Below are 20,068 nucleotides of genomic sequence, written 5' to 3'. Positions count from 1 at the left end.
AAACTTGTGCATAGCCATGGAGGTCTAGTAAACTGCTCTTCATACCTAATAAGCACGCCCACTGCAGAAAGAGCACATCGGGGGAGTGCTTCGAACATATTTCATGTCTGGTACTCTCAATCTTTTTTTTGAGGCTGTTCACATTCCATGCGGTACTGTCTTAGGAGTTTAATGCATGTCATATTGGTTGGTGTGAGCGCGCTATGTGTATTTTAACTGTAAATACTAGCAACAGTGTAAAACTCAGCAGATTAGTTAATGGAAACTCTTCCTCCCATACCTTCTGTTGCCTATATTTCTAACCCTGAATTATGTTTCACCCCGGTATAACACTTGGCTAACCTTTTTGGGGAGGAAGTTCAAACTTGTGGCCCTCCTGCCCCGAAAATGTAGACCTTGGTTTATTTGGTCCAGTTATGTGATGGAATATCATTTTTCAGGCTAATTAATATCATCTTTGCAGACTCATCATATGTGCCTGGCCACTCTCCTGAAGTACAGTCCCAAGACCATCAAACGCATTCAAAACCTCATCCAAGGGAAAGAAGCCTACATGGTTGGTGGTGTCCTGCATAAGGATGACTTGGCTGTGGCAGACATCCTAAATGTGCCAATCCTAGGCTGTGAGCCGGACGTGGCTCGCCTCTACAGCACCAAGTCTGGCAGCAAACGGATATTTTCCAGTGCAGGTGTGCCAATGCCACCCGGGGAGTATGACATCTACAGTCTCCAACAGGTAGGATGCAGGGTAGTCTACCTCAATGCTTTTAAAATGCTTTTGTAGATTTCCAAATGTTTCCATATAAGTATATTCTCCACATGTAGTGTATATCCCACGTCTGTGTACAATGTGCCCAAATAATACTTTTATGTTAACTGCTGACGTTAAACCTTCATTCCATTCATTCTATTGCAGATCACTCTTCATCAACATGCTATACCGTGTACTGTTGTCTTTCCACTCAAAATATTTCTGTCCACCTTCCCTTTATATCTGTTTTGTAGCTGCCTTCCTTGAAAGTTATTTATTGTTTTCAATTTTAAATTCTGCATTTGATTCTTTCCGGAAATGAGAATTAAATTTGAATACTGAAAAAGAAGCATCACAAGAATAGGGACATGGGCAGGGGTCATAGCAACGAGTATGAGAAGAAGGAATGAAGAGGTGTTGGGAGTAAAGATGGTCACAGGATTGGAATGGTGGTCAGCAGCATGCTCTACTGAAAGTGTAAGTGGAAAATAATGCAATTTTCCCTCAGTTTTTCTACAAATGCTTATGTTTTGAATGTGTTGCCTTTTGGCCACATCAGAGCACTTTAAGAGTCTTCCACCGGGAGAGTGAGGTACGGTTAACCAGGCACTTACAAATGCTTTGAGAGCTTTAATCAAGGAGGCGGAGAAAGACAAGAAGTAGGGAAAGGCTGGAAGTAAAAATTTGGAGATTGAGGGGAAGGGCAGGAAGGATGCATGGAAGTTAAGTTGGGGGCACAGCAGAAGTGTTTAAGACACAGCTGTAAAATTTGAAATGGGGTAAGGATGGAGAGAAACTGGAGTACGACTGCCAGTTACGTTATAATGGTGATTTTAACAAGCAGTACAACCAGCTTGAATGGTCTTGAGTAGGAGAGAAACTAGGCAGAATGAACAGATCACAGGCTTGCAGTTGACATGTTTCTCTAGCTCTTCCTCCCAATGCTTGCAAACAATCTTTTTCTCTCAACAGTCTCACTTTTCCAAATCACTTTATTTACATGTAGAGTCCAGGGCTAAAGAGGAACTGGAAGGGAGAGAGAGGCATGACTGTCCACATTTCCCTTAGTCCTCAGGGATGGGGAGCATAGGTGTTAGGATTTAATGGAGAAGCACTGAAAAGGGTGCTATGGGACAAGCATTGAGTCGCTCAGTCTATGGTGGCTAACTGTAGGTTTTCCAGAGCTCTAAGCCTGAGCCTTGGCTTGCAAGATGAATTCTCCTTTGAGGTGGAAGTGATATAAGAGGGATGGGCGGTACAGTTGGCAGCAGACATGATCTGCCAGTTGAAAGAACTGAGGCAAGAATACCTTGTCTGCACAAGAGGGGGGAGCAAAGATATGCAGTTTTTGTAACTTAGGACTAATAACTAGAGTCATGCATACTAATATCTAACCACACAGTTGCATGGCTTGAGCCCCACATTCAACTCACCTTTCACATTGGCTAACCTGGCCTGGAACTATACTGAAAATGTATTGTCGTGATTCAAGAGGCAGTAGGAGACATGGGTGCAGCCCCATTTAGAGGAAAAAAAGACCTGATTTAGAGTTTGATGATGGGGTACACTGTCATGAACGTGATGGAAATGCCATCCACCATATTAGAAGTTCCATAGAATATGATGCCCTTGTAATACAGTGGACAGGGCATCCCACCACTTCTGTGAACAGTGTGTTTCATCCACCAAACTCTAAATCAGGTCCAAAGAGGAAGGTGCAACTTTTCAAGGAACAGTTGTGAGAGATGACATCAACCAGGGCAGGAGAATTGTATGTCATTGTAATACTAAAAGGCAGTCAAGTCAAGTAGAGCATGTGAACAGGGGCCAAAATGTGCCAGAAAGCATAATGGAATGTGAAGTGACTTTAGGGCTGTAGCAGGATATGCCATTCCCAGCATTATGCCTCAGTCTTCTGAATGTGCAGGGGAAACGCTCCTACCCTGATATTTAGTTACGTAGACAGACCACCAAACAGGTTAATGGGAATTCATGATGATTTTAATAGTGGTGTCAGTATGTGCTAAAGCAGAAATTAACTAGCCTTTAATGTTACAAAAGTTATGCTACAACGCTAATCATCACAGACTTTTTCACAGCTATCATAACAGCTCCCTTAACAACTCACCAGATGTCTAAGAGAGGCAGTTGTCCAATAATGTTTGCCTTTGCAGTGTGGTTAAACTGACTGTTAGAAATGGGGTCTCTAGTTGGCAGTCGGTTTGAACCCTGTCCAAGTAGGGACCCTCACTCTAGTCAGGATAAGGGATATACCCACTCAGATAACCCCTGCTCACCCCCTTGGTAGCTTGGAACGAGCAGTCAGGCTTACCTCAGAAGCAATGTGTAAAGCATTTGCACATAACACACAAGTAATAAATGAAAACACTACAAAAAGACACCACTCCGGTTTTAGAAAAATAGCCAATATTTATCTATATAAGACGAGACCAAATATGATAAAAATCAACCATACAGTAATAGATATATGAATTCTGCAAGATTTACTCAAAAATACAGTTCCTTGAAGTTGATAGCTCCACCTGGGGCTATCACGGTGTTGTGATCAATAAAACAAACAGTTCAGGCCACCCGCGGCGTCTCAGGCAACCTATCGTGTCGGGAAGACCTGCAAACAGTACCTTGGATTTGCAGGGCGTCGTGATTCTCGCAGTGAGCTCCTGAGAGCGGCGTCACTGGCCTCGCAGTGTTGGGTCTGGAGTCGGTGTGTGGGTCGTCGGGCCCTTGAACTCCCATGAGTTGCAGATCGATCTCCGGGCTGAGGTCAGGAGCGTTGGCATGGATGCCGTAGGTGCTGCGGTGCGAAGTGGGACAATGCGACGTGTGGTGCCCATAGGTCCCGGTGCAGGCAGCGGCTCAGTGATGGCATTCAGCGGCGTTGGTGAGACCGGGGCTTTGGTGTGAAGCAGGACAGTGCAACATGCAGTGTCACCAGGTCACTGTGCAGGCAGCGTCGTCATTGTTGCTGAAGCGCTGTCGTCGGTAGGCCCAAGCCAGCGGTGCGGGATGGGACGATGCTTTGTGATCCTCACGAGCGGTGTCCACAGGTCATGGTGCGGGCAGGATGCCTGATGATGACACTGGAGTCAATGGTGCTGGTGTCGGTGGACCGGGGCTGGACAGGACGGTGCTTCGTGTACCTCACGAGCAGTGTTCACAGGCCACAGTGCAGGCAGCGGCGCCGGTGTCAGCAGGCGCGGCAGCATCGGGGATGCCCAGGCTACAGTGTGATCAGGCGATGCCTGAGTGCAGGGCCCACAGGTCACGGTGCGAGCAACGGCTCTGTGAAGTTATCTGATGACGGTGTTGGTGAGACCAGGGTCGCGGTGCGAACCGGGGCAGTGCGACGGCGGCAGGTCACAGTGCAGGCCAGCGGCATCGCTGTGGTTTCTTCTCTTGAACAGCACAAAACACACAGTTCCCAGTGCTGCAGGTCGAGGAAACTGAAGCCTTTGGTGTCCCTAAGACTTCCATCAGGAGGCAAGCTCTACTCCAAGCCCTTGGAGAACTTTCTCAAGCAGAACACATAGCAAAGTTCACCCTTTGCACTCTTTTCAGGCAGAAACAGCAACTACAGGCCAGTCCAGCATAGCAACACAGCAAAGGGACAGTACTCCTCCTCCAGCTCCTCAGCTCTTTTCCTTGGCAGAGGTTCCTCTTGATTCCAGAAAGATTCTAAAAATCTGGGGTTTTGGGTCTTCTTCTTATACCCTGTTCTGCCTTTGAAGTTGGCAAACATCAAAGCTAAGTCTCAAGTGTTTACAAGATCCTTCCTTGTCCAGACCAGGCCCCAGACGCATACCAGCGGGTTGGAGACTGCATTGTGTGAGGGCAGGCACAGTCCTTTCAGGTGTAAGTGACCATTCCTCCCTCCACTCTAGCTCAGATGGCTCATCAGAATATGCAAGCTACACCCCACTCCCCTTGTGTCACTGTCTAGAGGAGAGGTGTGAACAGCCCAACTGTCTAACTGACCCAGAATGGGGAATTCACAAACAGACAGAGTCACAGAATGGTTTAAGCAAGAACATGCCTACTTTCTAAAAGTGGCATTTTCAAACTCAGAATCTAAAAAACAACTTCACTAAAATATGTATTTTTAAATTGTGAGTTCAGAGACCCCAAACTCCACATTTCTATCTGCCCTCAAAGGGAATCTGCGTTTTAAAGTTATTTAAAGGCAGCCCCCAGGTTAACCTATGAGGGAGATAGACAGTGAAACCCAAATTTGGCAGTATTTCACTGTTAGGACATATAAAACACACCAGTACATGTCCTACATTTTAAATACGCTGCACCCTGCCCATAGGGCTAACTATGGCCTACCTTAGGGGTGCCTTACATCTACCAAATGGGAAGGTTTGGGCCTGGCAAGTGGGTATACTTGCCAGGTCGAATTGGCAGTTTAAAACTGCACACACACAGACACTGCGTTAGCAGGTCTGAGCCACGTTTCCAGGGCTACTCATGTGGGTGGCACAATCAGTGCTGCAGGCCCACTAGTAGCATTTGATTTACAGGCCCTGGGCACCTCTAGTGCACTTTACTAGGGACTTACCAGTAAATCAAATATGCCAATCATGGACAAGCCAATCAACACTACAATTTACACCGAGAGCATATACACTTTAGCACTGTTTAGCAGTGGTAAAGTGCCCAGAGTCCTAAAGCCAACAAAAACTGGTCAGAAAAATTAGGAGGAAGGAGGCAAAAAGACTGGAGATGACCCTGCAAAAAAGGCCAGGTGCAACACTGACCAATTTGTCAAATGCTAGCATTTTTCAACAAAAGGCCTGATGCCTGTGGACTGAGTCCCCAGTGGACCTGTGACTGGACCATCAATGCAGGAAGACCGAGGGAAGGGAGGTTTTCTGCTCAGACAGAATGGGACAATGCAGCACCAAGCCCAACTATAGGGGCACCCTAACCTTAAAGAAGAACTACTCCAAGACCAAGTATAGCGACATCTGCACATTGGACAGGGGTGTTCAGTAATGTGTCAAGACATAAGTGTGGAACGTATTCACTTGTGACTGTAACAAACGTCCCCAGGGCCAATGAAAGCAACATCTGCACATTGAACACATTGGAATTTAAACAATGATAAAAATAATGTCCAACAAAAAGGTCAGATCTGAGATTTTTACAGATTTTCCAATTACATCATAAATTACTCCCTAATGTATGGTGTAAGACATGGATCAGAGGTGTGAGGCCTGTAAAACAAAAGTTGTGGTCACATTGATCTAAATATAGCACTCCTGCTATTTTCAGGCAAATATATACAAGCAATGTAGACTTATAAAAAAACAATGGCTTTGAGGGAGCATACACGTTGGCTGGTCATGCACAAATAATAAGTTATTATGTAATTTGTGACACGGTTTCGTATGGCATAGCAAATTCCACTTACTCATTTACTTGCAGATGGTATAGTCCTGGCAGTTTGGACTAGCAGAAAGTGTTCCTAGAAGTAATCTTGGGCCAGATGTATCAAAGCTTTTTGCATTCGCAAACGGTGCGAATGCCCGTTTGCGTATGCAAAAAGCCATTTCAGAATGTATCAAAGGCATTCTGAATGCAATTTTAAGGAATCGCTAAAATAGCGATTCCTTATAATTTCGACCCTGTTTAGAGAATCCAGGGTCGACTCTCTAAATAAGAAATCGCAAATAAGGAATCCTTATTTGCGATTTCTAAAGCACATGTAAGAAGCAATTCCTTAATGCAAATTGGGCATTAAGGAATCGCTATTTACCACCAAGTTGAACTTGGTGGGAACCATGTGCAAATTTTGAAAATGCATTTAAATTGCATTTTTAAAATTTACATGTAAAGCACACATGCCCTTTTGGCATGTGTGCACCTTACATGTTGTAAAAGAATATTTGGGGGTGCGGCAGAGGGGGGCCTAAGGCCCCCAGCACCCTGGACTTTGCATTTCCAAAAATTGCGAATTCCAGTTAGGAATTCGCAATTTTGGAAATGCTAAAAATTCACAAATATGGGCCTACAGGCACATAGGTGCGAATAGGGGCCGGTATCGCAATTTGCGATTCGGTAATAGCATTTGCGATTTTTAAGAAATCGCTATTACCAAATCGCAAATGTAATACATTGCATTTTGCGAATTAGAAATAGCGATTTCTTAAATATCGCTATTTCTGACTCGCAAAATGCATTCTGATACATCTGCCCCCTTGTGATAATATGCCCCTAAACTGATATGTGCCTGTCTTTATGTTATGTGCCTGCCCTTACGCTGAGAAACTTTAAAGCACTTCCTTTGACTTTTCATAGCGTCTTTTTAGAGTTCACACCAGTTTCTTGTTTTCATGGATCTGATGTATCCTGCTTCTTGTGAGTGTCTTCTCAGAGCTCATTGCCTGTGAGTATATGGGTTTTCTGAGGCAATTTCTCTTAAGGTGGGACTGGGTTTTGTGACCTTTCCACCAATCCTTGGAGCTGTGATTGTGGAGCATGAGTGAGTGGCTGTCAAAACAAAAAGTTACAGACGTTTTGAGTTGTGAAATGAACTGCATCAGTGAGTCACTGAAAACAGGTCCCTTGAGAGTGTGCCTCTCTTTCTTGAGTCCCCTGATTTTACTTTTTTCTGGTCATTAAGATGGCACGTAGCTCATCTCAGATGTGTTTAGCTTTGCAAAGAGCTATAGGACATGGCATGCTGTAGCACCAGAGAGAGGAATACATAGATTACATACCCCCATGGGTTATTAGAATATTTATAAGGTATTTCATGTCAAAGTTGTCCTCTCTTAATGTTTTTACACCCCACACCGTGCTTTAGTTGCCATACCTGCTGTGGTCTTGACTCAGTGTCTTCCTGCGTTTTCTTGGTTTGACTATGTCTCAGTTTAGTACTGTCTATGATTCTCTATAGTTTTTTATTGCCTTGTGAAATGAAGAACATTACAATTGTATTAAATTGTGCAATTGATATACCGCATTGTTGTATAGCTATTTTAGTCATGTTTTAGATACGTTATTTCAGCAAACTAGGCCTGCCATTGTGCACTTTAGCCCAGTTACATTTTATTCAGCATTGCTTTATTTTTCTAGCATTAACCACATTTGAGGTGTTGTTTTATTTTTTCTATCTATTTGTTCCTTCGCCTAGGAAAGCATCAGGGGCCAGATGTATGAAGCGTTTTTGCATTCGCAAACGGTGTGAATGGCCATTTGCGAATGCAAAAATGACTTTCATTATGTATGAAAGGCATTCGCTATGCAATTTTAAGGAATCGCTAAAATAGCGATTTCTTAAAATTGTGACCCTGTTTAGAGAATCGCAAATTGCGATTCTCTAAATAAGAAATCGCAAATAAGGAATCCTTATTTGTGATTTCTGAAGCACATGTATAAAGCTTTTCCTTTATGCGAATTGGGCGCTAAGGAATCACAATTTACCACCAAATACAACTTGGTGGTAACCATGTGCAAATTTAAAAAATGAATCAAAAATGCATTTTTAAAATTGACATGTGACGCACACATGCCCCTTTGACATGTGTGCGCCTTACATGTCCTTAAAAGATTTTTGGGGGTGCAGCAGAGGGGGCCTTAGGCCTCCAGCACCCTGGGGTTTTGCATTTCCTAAATAGCAAATTCCAGTTAGGAATTCGCAATTTGGGAAATGCCAAAAATTTGCAAATATGGGCCTACAGGCTCATAGGTACGAATGGGCTCAGAATCGCTATTTGCGATTCGGTAATAGCACTTGCGATTTTTAAGAAATTGCTATTACCGAATCGCAAATATGATATATACCATGTTGCGACTCTGAAATAGCAATTTCTCAAACATCGCTATTAGAGAATCGCAAAGTGGATTCTTGATATATCTGGCCCCAGGTTCTTAGCGTTGCACTTTGTGCTTTCTTAAAGGTTACAGTCAGATAGGATTGCCAGCAAAAGTAGTGCGCTGGGTCTCCAACATTCACAGAAATATACATATTCTTACGTGGGGACCTTTTCTAAGAACATCAACTGTTTTATTATAAAAATACCTTTTTGTCTCATACACATTAGAGGGAGATTCAGCCAGATGACCACGACTGCATACTGATTGTTGAACGTCTTCTCCACAGCTGCTTGCTTAGACTGTCGAATCCCCAGCCTATATGGGGACAGTGTCTTTTTAGACAACAGGCTTCCTTGCTCAGGTATGGGGGATAATGTCTTCCCAGGGGGAAAACTTGAAGGGCGGATTAGGGCTTATCACGCTGTGCTCTAACATAGCTCTAACATAGCTTGTTTTATCTAGCTATTGCAATACATGCAATTTTATATAAGATGCAGTTACTTCAGTAAACCCTTATTGAACTATATTCTGCCTCTGTTTGTCTTTGCCTGTGTGAGACTAACGTAACTGAGAGAAAGTGATGAGACCTGTTTGACCACAATTCCCCTGAGGAGTCTTTCTTGTCAAGTGCCCCGTTGCCACAATCATCCCTGCTCTTGGGCATAGATGAGGTGCTGCTAGTTAGCTGGAAAACTAATATTGGATTGGGCCGACAGGCATCACATGGTGTGGTATTGAGGATTTCCTCCTCAGCTAAATATGTAGTACCTAACTAACGTTGTAGGTTGTTCAAGCTTGAACCTTAAAAGGATTAATCCCCACTTGATGTCCTTTTCTTTGAATAAACACCTTTACCATTAACATGGCGAACCAGCAGCGGTTAGCAATCGCAGTAAACATGCAAACACCCCTTACTGCACATTTGTTGTTGAGGCTCATCCAGCCTACAGAGCAGAAACATTTATTCATGGGTCACTTTTACAGCAGTTGATGGGAACACATACATTTCATCACTACATACATGCTAACATACCTGGATAATACAGAGCTTATGCATATTTAGAAATACCACTATCTTATCAAGACCATAATAATTGGCTTGATGGTGCCCTACCACATACAATATTACACGTTAGGTTAGGTCCTTTGAGTAATGAAAGCCAGACCCTTTATTGGCCACATATACACAGCTCCCTGATGCAGAAACCATGGAGGTAGCTGAGATTCGCCGCTTATATACAGAGCTCGCTGCAATATACAGACTGTTAGTACAGTTTATAATACAAACATTAAATACAAACCCAGCATAACCACACGCAGTTACGCCAGGCAATAACCCTGCAACTGTTCATTCGATCATTAGTAAAGAACCCGCCAGGAGGAAATTCTGTTTTAGGTTAGCTCAAAAAATAAATGCGCTGGAAGCACTTTGCTCCCATAGGGTCCTCAGGACAAACATAGAATTCTCACTGTGTTCTTGCCATTTGGGATGGTTACTACAGTAGATAACTGCAACACTTAAGGCACAGTATTTGCCACGCTCTATACTACCGCACACGGTACACCAACACTTGCCAATCTTCCAGAAGTGTTCAAACAAATTCAAGATGAATACGGGGCTGCTCCTGCCCTGGACTTGGGAATGCAATTAATGGCCAATTTTGCCACTGTGTCTTCAATCATATTAAGTAACCTTAAAGGGGAAGCAGTTGCACTAGCAGTACGCATGCGGCTCCGGGACGTTCCTGCACAGGATCAAGAACGTGAGCTGCCAAAGATTATCGCTGAGACCTACTCTAGTATTGGTTGAGATAGTCTGGGGGTCAGACCCATTAAACCACAATTACAGGGTAGATCCAATAAAGACTCTGCCAAAAAAGTGCCTGAGGGTTCTAAAAAGCACTTGGATAAAAAACAGCAAACACCTACAAAAGAAAGGGGAGAATCTCCTTATTCGTAGACCCCTCAAAACAGAGATAATCTTAGAAACAAAGATAATTTAAAAACGCCTGCCAGATATCAATATACTGATACATGCAAATCACATTCCATTAGGGGCTCACTGGAAAAACTCAGTGTGAGAGGTGGGTGGTCAGAGCAGTGAACATAGTACGTGAAACCAAGAAAGGACTCACAAGGCTCAACTGAAGTTTCTGTTTAGAAAGAAGAGAAACTTCCCCAATAAAAACCCCAGTTTAAACAGAAAAAAAGTGGCTCCAGTTGCAATACGACATGCCACTCAGGAAGAGGGCTTTACTGAAGAACAGGAAGTTGGCACTAGCACTGCTAGACAGTGCAGCAGAGGTCACAATAATTCGCCGGGATCTTCAAAGCATCTGAAGGTGAAAGCAACTGATGACTTCTTATAAGTTGAGACTGCGGACATTGATGTCACTGCGCCCGACAGGGTGTATAAAGTAACTGGACAGTTAGAGGGGGACATTGAACACAAAATCAACGCTGTCTTTTGGGACCGTGTTGTCACCATTTATGATATTTTACTGTCCCGAAAAGGATTGGTCACCAGAATTTGTCCGTGATCTCCCTTATGGAGAAAAGATTATTGAAAAATCTTTCTTGCCCCTTGTTCACAGAAAGCTTGTAGAAATACACACCATTGTTTGGGCAGTGGCACAGGCATCTGCATTATATCGCAACCATGTAGGGTGAGATAAAGATTCCCCCTATCATGTAATACCAATTAAATCCCAACCACAACCTCAACCCTAATATCCAATAAAGCATGAAGCTAAAGCACCCGTGAAAGAAATCCTCACACAGTTAGAGTACAAGGGCATAATTGAACCATGTCTCACCCATGAACAATCCATTGTTCCCCGTAGCTAAACCCGAGCATTAATACAGAATAGTCTTAGACTACAGACATTTAAACATTCATACACACACATTTGCTATACAGAATGTACACAGCACAGCACTTGTGAACAACATAGTACGTAAAAAATACAAAATGACCCTGGATATATCCAACAGGCTTTTCTGCTAAAATATAGTGCCTGAAAGTAGTGACTTAACAAGTTTCAGCACTTTAGGCTCTCAGTATTTTTTTTGCCATCTCCCATAAGGGTACAAGCACAGACAAGAACAGTCCAGGACTGTTTTCAGCTCGTGTCACATCTATTTTACATTGACCCTGAGGCGTTGTCCTACGTGGATGACATCTACCTTACTGATGACGACCTCATGCATCATATAAGACGGGTAGCCACATTGTTGTGGGATTTGCCAAATTCGGCTACAAATTAAATTTTTTAAAAACAAAAATAGCTTTCCGTAGTGTCTTGTTCTTGGGATATGAATTATTAGATGAAGGCAAGAAGCTTGCACCCCACTTTTTAGAAAAATGCACCCAATTACAACCTCCAAACACCATCAAAAAGCTCCAGTCTTTTTTGGGCTTTTTAAACTTTGGCAGATCATACATTCTGGATTGTGCACAACACATTAAACCTTTATATGACTTGATACGTCCTGACTTTTCCAGTAAATTCTGGACAGTCGAACACACGCATTCTCAGAGCATTACGACAAGACATGCTTGTAGCACAACACCTACATCCAAGGGACAACAAAAAACACCTGGTCATCAGAGTAATTGCTGGTCCATTGGTTTCATATATGTAACGTTTAATGAGGGTCAGATGTCCCAATAGCATACAAATCACATTTGTATGCTACAGCAGAACAATGCTTTGCTCCCACTGCTGTTCAGATGGCTGTCATCAAAGAGAGACCCAGGGGAAACGTATCATTGTCGTATTCCTCATCCTGGTCCTTGATGCTGTTACCAAAGCTAGCATTCCTAACACTAAAGCATTACATCCGCTTTGGATTCAATGGGCAACGTCTCTGACAGCCACTGAGGTTTACTATATTTTTGACTTAAAATTACAAACTCAAGAATTTTTGCAATACGAACTTGAATACCCAATTCCAGCAAACACATTGCCTGTTGGACAATATCAAACAATTATGTACACTGATGGTTCAGCCCAACCAGCAATTGGCACAAAGCATCAATTCTCCGTCGCTTGCGAAGTCGTGAGTGGCTACATGAAGAATGTAGAGTTCCATCCACAGCATACTTGCATGCAGACCTTAGGGGACTGCAATGTACAATTAGCAGAGCTCAACGCTCTGGTGATGTCCCTGGAACACGCGGACCCTGAACAGCTGACGCAGATTGTGATTCGCATTATTGTGTCCAGTCCTTCAATAACTATCTTCATTACTGGCGCCAGAATGACGCAGAATGAGTTCAGAGATTCAAAAGAAAACCCCATTAAACACAGACTTTTGTGGGGGAAAGTAGCGGATCTGAAGGAAACGCTACCCAATGTCCATGTTCTACATACACTAGGACATCAGCGTGTTGGAGTACATGTTGCAGTCAACACCTTGGCTGATAAAGCAGCCAAATCAGCAGTAGCTATGGCTTCTGTTGCTGCAAATACGCGTTCTAGAATGAAATTGGATGATGAAACACTGGGCGCTGTGAAGGCTTCAGCTGACGGCACACCCTTACCAAAAGCATATCCTGCTAAATATTTCTACCGCATATCATGCATCAATAGAGCCCTAGCTTTTATACAACGGGTGGGTAATCGTGTAATTCCCAACAAAGATCAAAGACCAGTATTAATCAAAGCAGCGCATGAGGGAGTTGCTTCTTCCCACGCTGGTGTGGCGGCTACAATATCATTGTTACAAGCACATTACTGGTGACCAGATCTCTACAAACAGACCAAGCAGTATGTCCTTTGTTGTGACATCTGCCAGCAAATAAAAGGGTCCACCGTCAAACGCTCACCGCAGACACCCCTCCTAATTTCCAACAAACTATTACAATGTGTGTACTTGAACCATAGTGGTCCCCTGACACCTAATAGTGCATACAAATACATTTGAGTTGCTGTTGACTCATGCTCCAGATTTCCATGGGTTTGGCCACATCGCTCGGCTGATGCTCCAACTGTTATTAAAGATTTGCAAGTCTTTATCAGCACATATGCTTTTGCTGCAAGGGTATTCAGGGATACCATGGCTTCGGGGCTTTGTTAGGGGTCCAACTGCCTTATTGGTCTCCATTTCATTCTGAGGGAACCAGTGTCATGGAGCGAAGAATGCGGCATCTAAAGCAATCCTTAACAGCCAGAGTATTAGGCACAGGTCGTAGTTGGCTTACACACCTGTATGGAGTCCAGAGAGCACTTAACAATCTACCCAGAAGGTCCTGGGGGGAGCGTACCTTGTACGAATGCCTGTTCGGAAAACAAATGTATGTTCCAGATCTTGATGGTCCTGGCGCGGAGGAGGCAGATACACCTTTTGACATAAATGAAAGTGTCAATGTCTTGCAGGACTTAAAACAGTTCCATCCGCCAGTGCCACCTCCCTCGCTATGTCATCGGAACACTCAGGTATTTTGACAACATATAGTGTAGGGAAATTCTGCCAGCAGTGGTTTAAAAGTTCCTCACTAGATGCTGTTAAAGAACGTCTTGGTCTCCTGTCTAATGATACAGACTTGAAGGATTTCCTGTTAGGCCCCAGAAGACAATGCAGAAAGCACTTCTTATTTGCAGTATATAATGAAATTTGGAAACTTTCTCAACAAGAACCGGCTGCCCGGTTAAGGCAAATAGATCAGGAAAATTTACAGAAAGCATTAGCCGTTGTAGATAATGGTATCAACACCTTTTCTGACCAGATATACAATTTAAACAACATTGTAGCTTCTGCAATAGACATAGTACAGAGTGACATGTCATCTTTACACCATTAACAGAATCAGCTAAGGTCCATTATGCAGTTAGGTTAGACACCAGAAACACTGAAAGCAGGTCGTGTTCCCTGGCAAGACATTACCACAAGGGATATATTTTCAACATTTATTTTAATGCAACAACAACAAATATTGGCTGGGAAGGAAGCGACTTACATCATGATAAACATTGAGAAATTAGAGAATTTGCCTTTTACTGTGGCTGAAATACCATTTGCTGAATGGTTGATACATGGGGTTATTAATCTGCCTACTTCAACACTTCAATTCACATCCTGCTTAAACACATTCCAGTAGACAGATATGAAAGGCTGGGAGATAGTTACATACACGAGGTGTAGGAGCTTCTTTTTTCATACAACTGTTTCAATGGCATGAAGGAAGTCTTTCTTAGCGGCAGTGAATGCGAGAGTTCTGAGCCATTCGATGGTTTGTAAGCAGCTGTCCTTGCACGGGCGTGTAACGCCTCAGCGGCAAACATGGCTTGCTATCTAAAGGGTGTTCCAGGTCCCTCGATTAGACCTGCGTTCCAGATGCTCTCAAATGGCAGCTTTGTGCTCCTTAACAGCGAGAGTTGTTGTGGAATGCAAGCCGAAATAGTTTGTCGTTTCGGTCTTCCAAATTGTCACCTATTGCGGGAATGTCCTTTTTCTCCCTACTCCATAAAAAGGAAGTAGCAGAGATTTGGCATTATATTGCTACTTCAGATGTGAATTTTGACATGTTGAGCAGACTCAAGGATTTATTGTTTCAAAAACAGTTGGCGCTTACATATGCGTGCAAGATCTATGTGCTTCGAGTTGCGAGGTCATCTGAAGAGATATAATCCCTTTTGAGTACAAACTTTCTTAGACACTTTGGTGAACTCGTGGGACGAATATTCAATGCGTCCAGCACTATTGGAATCGCACATTTCTTTAAGGCTGTTAGTTCTGGTTTCATTCACACCTTCTCTTCTATATTTGGCTTAAAACCTTCAGCCATACACTCAGCCGCTCATTACGAGTCTGGCGGTTGGGGGACTGCCAGACTCGCGGTGGAGGTAGGACAGCCGCAAAAGGAGCGATCCATCTTCCACATTACAACCGTGGCGGAGCTGCCATGGTCTGACCGCCAGCACCACCAGGTTGCCGCCAGTCGACAGCCTGGTGGTGCCAGCAGTCCTAATCCGCCAGGGCAGCGCTGCAAGCAGCACTACCCTGGGGAAAATGAGTTCCCTGTCTGCCGGCTTTTTCATAGCAGTCCCACTGCTATGCAAATGCTGGCGGAGATGAGGTGCCCACTTGACATGGGCAGCAGTGCAGAAGCCCCCTCGGACAGCCCGTTGCGATTTTCACTGCCCGGATTACAGGTGACATTGCCACCGGCTCGCTTACAAGCCAGTGTCAATGTTGTGGTGATTTTCCCGCTGGGCCAGCGGGTAGGAACGCTGTTTCCACCCGCTGACTCAGCAGAAAACTCATAATAGGGCCAGCGGGCAGAAAACCAGAGTGACAGTTTTCCGACCCAAAGAGTCTTAATAAGTGCCTGAATATTTTTGAGTATTTTCGGGGACTTTGCAAAACGTGTATGGCACTCATTGGTTTACCATGGCTATAATAGGTGGCATCTTGCTGTTGCTACTTTTTCTGGTAATGTCTGTCCCTTTACAACAAGGAAGACTGAAATCGCTTCCACCAGCGCAACTGCGTCATGAATGCATGATGCAGTATTTCAGAGCACTGCTCCTGGAACAAGTGGAGTGCGACTCGTCTCTGTCATTTCGACGAGTTTTGGATTTGTGCAGCCCGTGTTTCGATGCCTTTGGTGCCTCTTCGAATGTGCACTGAAAGTCTTGTCTTTCTACTTGGCGCTTACTTTCTTTGGACGCTGATCTGTTGATGTTCTCGCTGAGAGCTCATTACCAGACATGCGCGTTGAGGGTGGTTTGCTATGGGAAGCTGTCTATGAGTTGCCCTTTGTGGATAATGCAACTCTTAACTCAACATTGGGTACAATACGTAATGCTGCTGCCTCAGCTGGAGCTCAGGATTTAGAACACAAGTGCTCTGTAGTTTACCTTGGCAACGATTTGGATATTTTACCACCTGCTGAAGTGGAACATTTCCTGGCTTCAATTGTCACAGACATAATTGGCGATTTTAAAAATTACACTGACTTTTGAATTTGGGTTATTGGCGCCACTACTGAAGTTTTAAATTGTCTTTTTTTACCCCATGCTCAAATGTCTTTTAACTTGTCACTGTTGACATTTGTGTTTATATGCTTTTATATATAGATTTATAGGCAAGGGGAGGGTGTTGTATAGCTATTTTAGCTATGTTTTAGACACGTGATTTTAGCAAACTAGGCCTGCTGTTGTGCACTTTAGCCCAGTTACATTTTATTCAGCATCGCTTTATTTTACTAGCATTAGCCACATTTGTGGTGTTGTTTTATTTTCTCTATTTGTTCCTTCGCCTAGGAAAGAATAACGTTCTTAGCATTGCACTTTGTGCTTTCTTCAAGGCTGCAGTCAGATCGGGTTGCCGGCAAAAGTGGTACACTGTGTCTCCAACATTCACAGAAACATACATATTCTTACGTGGGGACCTTTTCTAAAAACATCAGCTGTTATATTATAAAAACACCTTTTTGGCTCATACACGTTAGAGGGAGATTCCAGCCAGATGACCGCGACTGCATGCTGTTTGTTGAACGTCTTCACTACAGCTTCTTGTTTAGACTGCCGAATCCCTGGGGGGGAATTTGAAGGGCGGATTAGGGCTTATCACGCTGTGTTCTAACATAGCTGAGGTAGGAAAAAAAAAATATATATATATATATATATATATATTCACATCCAAAATGCTCGATTCCGAGCTGCGATGGCCCGTGAGGGGTGGTGGCAAAAACCGGCACGAGCAGACCGGTAATAAATAATTCAAAAGAAAAAATGCTGGTCGTACACTCAGGATTCAAGGAAAGCACACCTACAGGAGGTGTGCTTTCCTTGAACCCTGAGTGTGCGACCAGCATTTTTTCTTTTGAATACATATATATATCTATATATATGTTCGATGGCATGTGTAGCTGCAGATACACATGCTGTGCATTATCCTGCCATCTAGTGTTGGGCTCGGAGTGTTACAAGTTGTTTTTCTTCAAAGAAGTCTTTTCGAGTCACGAGACCGAGGGACTCCTCCCTTTCGGCTCCATTGCGCATGGGTGTCGACTCCATCTTAGATTGTTTTCTTTCCGCCATCGGGTTCGGACGTGTTCCTCTTCGCTCCGTAGTTCGATTCGGGAAAATTAGCTCGTTATTGGAAAATTTGACGGTATTGTTCGCGCTCGGTACCGGTTTAGTGTTAGCACATCGACACCGAAAAAAGAAGCGCTCCGGGGGCACTTCGGGGCTTCCACTCTTCGGCGGGGCCTGGTCGGCCCGACCGCGTCCATCTTCAAACCTCATGGACCGGACCCCCTTACGTTTCTGCCTGAATTGCCACGCAAAGTATCCTTATGCAGACCAACACTTGGTCTGTAATCTGCGTCTATCTCCGGAACACAGGGAGGATACTTGTGAGGCCTGTCGGGCGTTTCGATCGAAGAAGACCCTCCGAGATCGAAGAGCTAGAAGACTCCAGATGGCGTCGACACCGGCCGAACAGATCGACGTTGAGGAAGAGAAGAGATTCTCCATTCGAGATTCGGACTTGGACGAGTCCAAAAGCGAGCAGCCGAAAACGCAGCAACAAACTGTGAGTAAATCAGCCCCGGCAAAGACTCACTCGAAAATAATAAAGGACAAGGGGATGCCACCGCCAACAGGCCATGGCTTAACCCGAAAACACGGTGACCAAACATCGGCACCGAAAAAGGCCTCCCAGCAGCCGAAGACATCCGACTCCAGTAGAGATACCGGCTCCGAACCATCTTGGCACCGAGAGTTTGACGCCCCCAAAGTCAAGAAGGTTTCCTCGGAGCCGAAAAAGACAGTACCGAAACCTTCGGTGTCGAAACATGCAGCCTCGGAGCCGAAAACAGACTCCTATACAGAAGAGCACGGCCTTTCCAGCAAACTGCAAGGGCACAGATTTGAGCAAGAACTGGGCATGGGAGAGCCAGACCATACCCAGAGGAGGCTGCATATACAGAAGGACACGGGGAAAATCCAAACTCTTCCTCCAATAAAAATGAAGCGAAAGCTAGCATTCCAGGAGGCGGAAATGCAGCCAAGAGCAAAGGTGGCAAAAGACAAGACACAACCAAGGTTTTCCCCACAGCCTTCACCATTGCATTCACCACACCTGTCCCCGGTAGCAACACCCCCAATGCAGTCGCCGACACACACGGGGATGACACAAGATGACCCGGATGCATGGGATTTATATGATGCACCGGTCTCAGACAATAGTCCTGTTTGCTACCCGGCAAGGCCGTCACCACCAGAGGACAGCACTGCATATATGCAGGTGGTTTCAAGGGCAGCTACTTTCCATAACGTAGCCATGCATGCGGAGCCCATAGAAGACGACTTTTTGTTTAACACCTTGGCAACCACTCACAGCTCTTACCAAACTTTGCCAATGCTAGCAGGCATGTTAAAACACGCCAAACAGGTGTTCCAGGACCCAGTAAAAGGCAGAGCCATTACGCCTAGGGTGGAGAAGAAATATAAACCTCCCCCAACGGACCCTGTGTTTATAACACAGCAACTACCTCCAGATTCGGTGGTAGTGGGAGCAGCCCGAAAGAGGGCAAACTCCCAATCATCAGGAGACGCGCCACCGCCCGACAAGGAAAGTCGGAAATTCGATGCAGCAGGCAAGAGGGTGGCAGCACAGGCAGCCAATCAATGGCGGATTGCCAGTTCTCAGGCTCTACTGGCTCGCTACGACAGGGCACATTGGGACGAGATGCAACATATCATTCAGCACTTGCCCAAGGAGTACCAAAAGCGTGCCCAACAGGTTGTTGATGAAGGACAAACGATTTCAAACAACCAAATAAGGTCTGCAATGGGCTCGGCAGACACAGCAGCAAGGACAGTGAACACTGCGGTAACCATTCGTAGACACGCAAGGTTACGGAGCTCGGGTTTTAAACCAGAAATCCAGCAAGCTGTGCTAAATATGCCGTTCAACCAAGAACAATTGTTTGGGCCGGAGGTGGATACGGCAATAGAAAAACTCAAAAAGGACACAGACACGGCCAAAGCCATGGGCGCACTCTACTCCCGGCAGAGCAGAGGCACTTTTAGGAAACCGCACTTTAGCGGGTGGTTTCGTTCCCAAACCACAGAGCCTTCCACCTCACAAGTCAGACCCACATATCCGGGCCAGTGTCAAAGAGGAGGTTTTCGAGGAACATACAGAAGTGGACAATTCCCAAAGGCAAGAGGGAAATTCCAGAGCCCAAAAACCCCTCAAACCAAACAGTGACTTCAATGTCACAAACCCCCACCACTCAACACCAGTGGGGGGGAGACTTACCACATACTACCACAACTGGGAAAACATAACTACGGACGCATGGGTCCTAGCCATTATCCAACATGGTTATTGCATAGAATAACTACAATTGCCACCAGATGTGCCTCCAAGAGCACACAATATGTCCAAACAACACTTAGACCTGTTACAACTAGAAGTCCAAGCATTGTTACAAAAACAAGCAATAGAACTAGC

At 44.5% G+C, this 20,068-nt stretch overlaps 1 protein-coding gene across 2 annotated transcripts in view; it reads left to right on the top strand.

Annotated features, from left to right (window-relative positions):
- Positions 1 to 20,068, top strand: part of IQCH (IQ motif containing H) — a 613,153-nt gene that overhangs the window by 348,656 nt on the left and 244,429 nt on the right. For both annotated transcript variants that reach the window (XM_069222867.1, XM_069222866.1), the window contains exon 13: positions 464 to 736. In XM_069222867.1, coding sequence (XP_069078968.1) covers positions 464 to 736 — 273 coding nt within the window. The remainder of the gene's footprint in view (positions 1 to 463; positions 737 to 20,068) is intronic.

Source organism: Pleurodeles waltl, chromosome 3_1, assembly GCF_031143425.1.
Source record: "Pleurodeles waltl isolate 20211129_DDA chromosome 3_1, aPleWal1.hap1.20221129, whole genome shotgun sequence".
Classification (NCBI taxonomy): Eukaryota; Metazoa; Chordata; class Amphibia; order Caudata; family Salamandridae; genus Pleurodeles; species Pleurodeles waltl.
Note: the sequence above shows the minus strand (reverse complement) of the source record. Positions and strands in the feature narration are given on the sequence as shown.